General features: G+C 47.3%; 1 protein-coding gene across 1 annotated transcript; it reads right to left on the reverse strand.

Moving 5' to 3' along the window:
• Positions 1-4,949: 4,949 nt before the first annotated feature.
• On the reverse strand, positions 4,950-5,562 carry LOC309590522 (basic helix-loop-helix transcription factor scleraxis-like; the record flags this gene model as incomplete). Its single annotated transcript, XM_082311796.1, has 2 exons — positions 4,950-5,000; positions 5,149-5,562. 2 exons carry the CDS (start codon positions 5,560-5,562, stop codon positions 4,950-4,952), a joined length of 465 nt encoding a protein of 154 aa, XP_082167922.1.
• Between the last annotated feature and the right edge of the window lie 1,541 nt (positions 5,563-7,103).

A 7,103-nucleotide genomic window follows, 5' to 3' on the forward strand; every position in this document is an offset into this window, starting at 1 on the left:
ACGTAACATCCAAAGAAAATTACTTACGGGGAAACACGGCACCGACTGCTCATGCTATGGGCTCTTTAGCTTATGTGCTGGCTTGTTTAGCCTGATGCTGGAAACTGCTGAACTTCCATTGGTAAATCAGCCTTTTCCCTTCTTCTCCCTCTGTCGTTCCTCCATCCTTTCCCTCCCTCCAACTCCCCCTGTATTTGGCACTTACGATGTTGTGCAGACCCTGAGCAGAGGAACCACCTTGTTCGTTTTTCCAAGCTTTCGACCCACTTTCCTTCTCTACTGCCAGTGCACACCAAGCAGCCTAGGAGAGATGCCTAGCTTGCAGATCAAGCCCTACAATTTCATGAAAGCACCTAGGACGCATCTTTAGTGCCCTATTAGAAATCGGAAGCTCGATGCGTCAAGCTTTGGTAGTGGGAGTAGATACAGGGGGGTAAGTGGCTTCTGTGTTGGCTGGACAGCTCAACCTTAAGTATTAGCGTAGACACTCAGTATGACTTTCTCAGGGCTAAAGAGAAGGAGACTTTACAGGATCAGAATGCCGTCTCCAAAACATAACTGGTCCATGGTTAAGGGTTTAAAAGCTACTGGTCTTATGGAACCATTGTGGCAGCTCTGTAGTATCTAGAATCATAGAATAGTCTGGGTTGGAAGGGACCTTTACAGGCCATCTAGTCCAACTCTCCTGCAATGGGCAGGGACATCTTCAACTCGATCAGGTTGCTCAGAGCCCCCTCCAGCCTGGCCTTGGATGTTTCCAGGGATGGGGCATCTCCCACCTCTCTGGGAAACCTGTGCCAGTGTTTCACCACCCTCATCGTAAAAAATTTTTTCCTTATATCTAGTCTAAATCTACCCTCTTTTAGTTTAAAACCATCACCCCTTGTCCTATCGCTATTGGCCCTGATAAAACATCTGTTCCCATCTTTGTTATAGGCCCCCTTTAAGTACTGAAAGGCCGCAATAAGGTCTCGCTGGAGCCTTCTCTTCTCCAGGCTGAACAACCCCAGCTCTCTCAGCCTTTCCTCATAGCAGAGGTGCTCCAGCCCTCGGATCATTTTTGTGCCCTCCTCTGGACCCGCTCCAACAGGTCCATGTCCTTCCCGTGCTGAGGACCCCAGAGCTGGAGGCAGGGCTCCAGGGGGGGTCTCACCAGAGCAGAGCAGAGGGGCAGAATCACCTCCCTCGACCTGCTGGCCACACTTCTACATACATACATACATACGTATATATGCCACTCAAATCTTGTATAGATACAGATTTGAAAAAGGTAAAGAAAAAGATTAAATCCTTGTATCTTAACTGAGATGGCTATAGAAGAGAACTACCACCTTAGTGTTCATAGTTTATTGTTTAAATTAGTAACAAAAATACTGTTTATTTTAGCAAATATAAGCACATTTTGCAAACAAATACAGATTTTTGTAAATAAGTAGATTTTCCAAGGGGGTATTAGAAAGGAACCTTCCATTTTATAGAACAGAACTGAAAATAGTAGCTAACATATGAAAGTACTTTGACTTACATTATGATTAATTCATAAATAACCAAGTACTATGTTCAAATACTTCTTTAAACTTAACCAGCAAAATCAAACAACATGATTTATTAGTTTTGCTTGATGCTGTTTTTATACTGTGATGTACCAGGCTAAGTACAATGATTTATACAAAGTACTATGCTTGGAATATTTTAACAATCATTTAATAGGATCTAAGATCAAATGGTGTATATCTCACCACTTCTGCTTTATTCATGCATCACGTAAATTGAATAGCCAAGTGTTAACAGGAAAACAGAGATGGGATTGGCATTAGGCATGCCTCTGTTCATACATACAGAACAGAATGCACTTACAAATAGGTGGAAAAAACAATGTCTTCAGCAGAACAAGAGGGTGCTTGACACCTCTGGAAATCTTGCATCATTCCAATGCCTGACCATCAAGTAAAGTACTCACTCTTAGACAGACAAATTTCAAAATTTTGGCTGATAAATATATATTTGTGCATGCCTCAAACAACGCCTCTCCACCAAGTGATTAAAAAAATAGAACTGATAAGACACACAAATTCATACAGTAAAAATTCAATAAAATACCTAACGATGAGTGAGCTCTTTATATGTGAAATCTGAGCACTCAATTCATCCGTGTCTCTAGAAATTAAATTCTTTTTCCCTAGGTTTATAGAAAACCCATTACACAGTAACAGCTCAATCCCCTATCTTTTTTTGCTCCTGGGGGTAGAGTAGTTTTACATTATAAATAAACTTCAGCAAAAGTAAGGATCTGTTCCCATTTGTCCCCATTTATATACACAGTGTTACATGTGTATAAATGCAGGCTTGGGGTCTGTTCCTCAGAGAAATCACTGTCATAATTGTTTTGGATAGATATTATCTGTCTATACCATGAATATTTGGGCCACAGTGCCCTGGGGCCTAATTTCTGCCACGATCAATCAGTGTTACTGGAATTCCAATATTATTTAGTAATTGAAACCCTGAGCATTATACTGAAATCTTCAAGCCGAGTTGAATTCAACAGTTTATCCTGAGTAAAGAGAGAAGAATTTAATGCTACACTGAGCCACATGAAACAGGAGATATGGCCAAGCCGTAACAGCCCGCTCCTGCTTTTGTCATTGCAATGCGTTTTGTATACACGTTACACAAAACCAGGGAGATGAAAACCCATTTAAAGTGAGAACATCAAATTCCTGTAGAATTGTGCAAACTATTCATGAGAGTTTCAAGTCATGAGCTTTCAGCCAATACTATGGTGCAAAAGTCGACCTCACTTTTTTATACTCATTTCCTTTAATAACTAAGTTATCAGTTATTAAAGTATATATATTAAAGTATAGAGATATCCTATTAAACCCAAATATGCTGCATTTGCCAAGAACTACTCTTAAAACTCTTAAAACTGCAAAAACATCACAACATTTTGAAAACCTGAAATAATTGTCTTTCTTACAAATTCCAAAATTCAGAGCATACTCAATGCAAAGTTTTCCTAAAATTGTTTGAAATTGCATTCTTTTTTGCCGTTTTAGGGTATCATACTGAATGATACAGCTAAATGAATAGTATTAATTGTAAAGCAGGTCAGATGCTTTGGTTTGATGTGTTCATAAGAATGTAGAGCTTAACTGTAAGATCAGCTTTAATTATAAAGTAAATAATTTTTTAAAGACAAACTTTTTAAAATTCATTTAAAAAAAAGCCAAGAAGACATGTTTGTAGAAATCTATACCCACACACACATGCCGACACAATACAAAAATTAAAAAGCACTCTGTATAAACATGAGAGTTCCAGCTTCACCAATCAGTGCCAAAGCAAAACAACGCCCATAATCTGGCAGTGATTTAAAGTTGCCTATTAAAAAAAAATTAATGATAGAAATCTTTTAAAAACAAAAAACTCTTCTCAATCCAGGAAAATACAGCACGCAGCTTTTAATAAGTGACTAGACTGACATGATGTGGAATCGCTGGAACTTTGCTGTGGTATTTTTCTTGATAAGGATTTTAAAGGAGAAGCTAATGGCACGTCCTGTAGGTACAACGGACTGTTCCTCGTCGTGATAAAGGAAAGGTGGTCAGTGCGTGTCGGGGAGGGGAGAAGGAAAACTAAAATGTGAAGTTGCATGAGCAATATAGCAAGAACAAGGTCTTGGTAAGTTCCTCATAATAAATGCCAGAATTTGCTTTGCACTTACTTAGGGGCAGAAGAGAAAATTCTATACAGAAAGTAAAGCGTGCAAGAGAGCGCTGCTTCTGCAGTCCTCGCGTTCGGCCAGAGCAGCCGGGCTGGCCCGGAGAGCTGCACAGATGGCGTCGGGAGGGAAACAGAGACAAGGATTCTTTGGAGCACTTCTCAGAGGGGTACAGCTGCCGCGCTTTGAAAGAATACAGGGTGCCTCCCAAAGTAACAACTTAAAGATCAATTAAGGGCTAATTAAATATATTATAAATAACTATGAAAAACATTGCAAAATTAAACTAGCTATATATTTTTTTTAAATCCACCACTCCTGGGATTTAAGATTTTAGCCTGTTCCTTCATCAACGTCCAAAACTGAAAACATAACATGCATATGTGCTTTTTAGACCTACTTCTAAAAAAACAAAAGTATACGAGTTAATAAACTGAGGGGAGATAAATGCCATCAGTGATGTACAGGCACCATTTGGGAATGACCTGGGTGATGGGTAAATGTAGAGAGCCCTTGGGAAACCCTCCCTACCCCGTCCTTGCCAGGCAGATTTAGGAATATCCCGTGCTATTTAAAGGACTGGCACGACTCGCACCGTTAATAAGAAAAGAGCATCGCTTACGCAGCGCTTCTCCACTTTCCTCTCCCGCCCTGGCTACGTCCCGCGTCGATGTGCTGCTGTGCCTACGCGCACAGCGCACCGCCGTGCCCGACTTTCTCTGAACACCTTAAAATAATCTTCCAGCATCGTTCAAACCTCTCGAGCACGTCAGCTGTCGGTATCAGCCCCCCAGCCCAAGAATCGGCGTGCGGCTGGAGGAGTGGGCGGCAGCGCTGCACGCAGCCCGAGCGGGGCTGACGGCGTACAGCACGACGCGTTCGTGACAGCTTCCCCTGACAGGAGACGCTGCGTGTCTGGAAGTTCAAGTTTCATCATGTGGCACAGGTTTGGGAGACATCAGGATCAGGGCTTGGCTGCTTAGGTTTAGCATTTCTCGCACTAAAATAGCTGCCACACCAGCTGCAACTGTCTCAACAGCGTTCAATTTCATTTGCAAAATAACCCTGAATAAACCTGTCACAAAGCAAAACACAGTGCATAGGCTTAAAAAACAGGGCTTTTGGGACTGCGTCACTTAAATGTAAACACACAGCATGAGCGCGGCGACGTTACCCGGAGCAGCTGCACAGCCAGCGCAAGGCTCGCGCGAGATTCCCGGCCGATTCAGTGCCCGCTTAAAGCTGGACCGGACAGCGGTTTCTCTCCTTCCCGGTGCTGCAGGAGGGATAAAACCCGCGGGTTAGGCGATACCGAGGACGACCCGCAACCCTCGGTTGGGTCACTCCCAACCCCGCGGCGGAGACCGATAACCGCCCTCCGCAAACCAGCGCCCGAAGAGAGATGTTCGGCGGCCGGCCCTTACCCGCTGCCGCTGGTCGCTGAGGCAGAAGGTGCAGATGGGCCGCGGCGCGGCGGGGCCCGGCGGCGGGGGCTGCGGGCAGGGCCCCGGGCAGGGCCCCGGGCAGGGCTGGGCAGCGGCCGCGGCCTCGGGCTGCCGCCGCTGCAGCAGCAGGACGTTGGCCAGGTGCGAGATGTAGCTGGCGGCCAGGCGCAGCGTCTCCACCTTGGAGAGCCGGCGGTCGGCCGGCCGGGTGGGGATGAGCCGGCGGAGGGCGCCGAAGGCCGTGTTGACGCTGTGCGTGCGGTCCCGCTCCCGGGCGTTGGCCGCCGCCCGCCGCCCGCCGCCTCCCCGCGCCCGCCGCCGCCGCCGCCCGCCGCCCGCCGCCGCCGCCCGCGGCTGCCCCGCTGCCGCCGCCGCCCCCCCGCCGGCCTTCATCGCGCCTGCCGCCGCCCCGCCGCCCCATGACTTTTATGCGCGGCAGGTGCCGCATCGCCCCTGCTCGCCGCGGCCGCCGCGGCCCCGTGTCCCGCCGGCGGCGCGGCGGGCCGTGCTTGGCGCGGTTGCTGCTTTTAGCCGGGGGCCGCCGCCGCCGCCACCTGTCGCCGCGGCCGAGAGGGGCCCCGGGCGCGGCCCGGCACCGGCTCCCGCGGAAATCCCCCGCTCCTCCGCCTCCCCGCGGCCGGGGGGGACCGCGGAGCCCGGCTTGTACGGACCCCGGGGGGCTCGTCCTGCCCGGCGGCGCTGAAGCGGGAGCCCCGGGAGCCGGGGGGCTCCCACCGGCAGGGTTTTCCCGCCGCTCTCGGTGTGAACCGCCCTCGTCTCTTTGCAGGGTGTAAAAACTTCCACAGTTTTTACCAAGTCTGCACTGCGTGCGCTGTTACAGCTGTGCATGCGTATATATGTATACGTGTGTATGTATATATTGGTTGGAGCGGGCTAATAGAACAAGCACGGGGGTGGATTTCATCGCCTTCCCCAGCGAACACCAGACGCACATAAAAGTCCAATTTCTCATTCTGCTCAGAATGCTTGCCTACCTCAACCATTGACTTATTAAAAGGTCATCATAAGCACTCGTTGATTACACCTCTTTTCTGCATAAAAATTTGACAGCCTGTCTGTGCTCAGAAACTCATGAAAGGTCATGGTGCAGGTTTTCTCAAATGAATCATCTCTACCTGATTAAGCAGCCTTGACTGACTTTATGGTCCCAGAAGCTTATTTGTAGTGGTGGCGGTGTCTAAATATTAATCCTTCTTCCCAGTTCGGGGCTGGATTAGCAGAGTCGTGTCCCTTTAATCATGGGTGCACACACTTAGGACAGACAGCTGCTTTGACATAGTTGGCTGGGAGTCATGCCCTCTCAAAATACAGCTAGTACCAACAGGCAGGGCCACATCTATGCACTACGTTCATCTGCTGGAATGGCACAGTGCCAGTTTACGTTTGTTGCACCTTCGCTTTGGGCAGAGGTTGTAGGCAAAAATGGACAAGCAGCTCTGTCAGCCAATTGCAACTGTACCTTACCTTGGTGTATTAATGAGCAAAGCTTCTTTAATGTGATTTTTTGTTCATATTACTTGGGAGAGAGAGGGGATAAGGTTTTTGATTTCCCATCGGACGATGTTTTTGAGATTTTTGTGATTTCCGTAACGAAATATCAAGGCAATAAATGTAGCTCCAGGTTGAGGTACTTCGATGGCAAAGGCTGCAGAAATGCGAGGCTGGATGGGCAGGTGTGTGCCATGCCATTGATCCGAAGGAGTTCCTTTGGGGTGCAGAGCAGGATGTGGCCCTTCATCATCAGATGCTGGGGAAAGCCGTGTTCAAAATCATGCAAGTGCTAGTTTTCCATAAGAGTATGTGAATATAACTGTGTCATACTTCCACAGTGCTAAAAGCTCTATCTTCTGTCTGCTTAACCTTTTAAAAAGTAAATGATCTAGAAAGTTCTGATGTTGAATTTCAATACTTAG

This window comes from Platalea leucorodia, assembly GCF_965183815.1.
Source record: "Platalea leucorodia genome assembly, chromosome: 5".
Lineage (NCBI taxonomy): Eukaryota > Metazoa > Chordata > Aves > Pelecaniformes > Threskiornithidae > Platalea > Platalea leucorodia.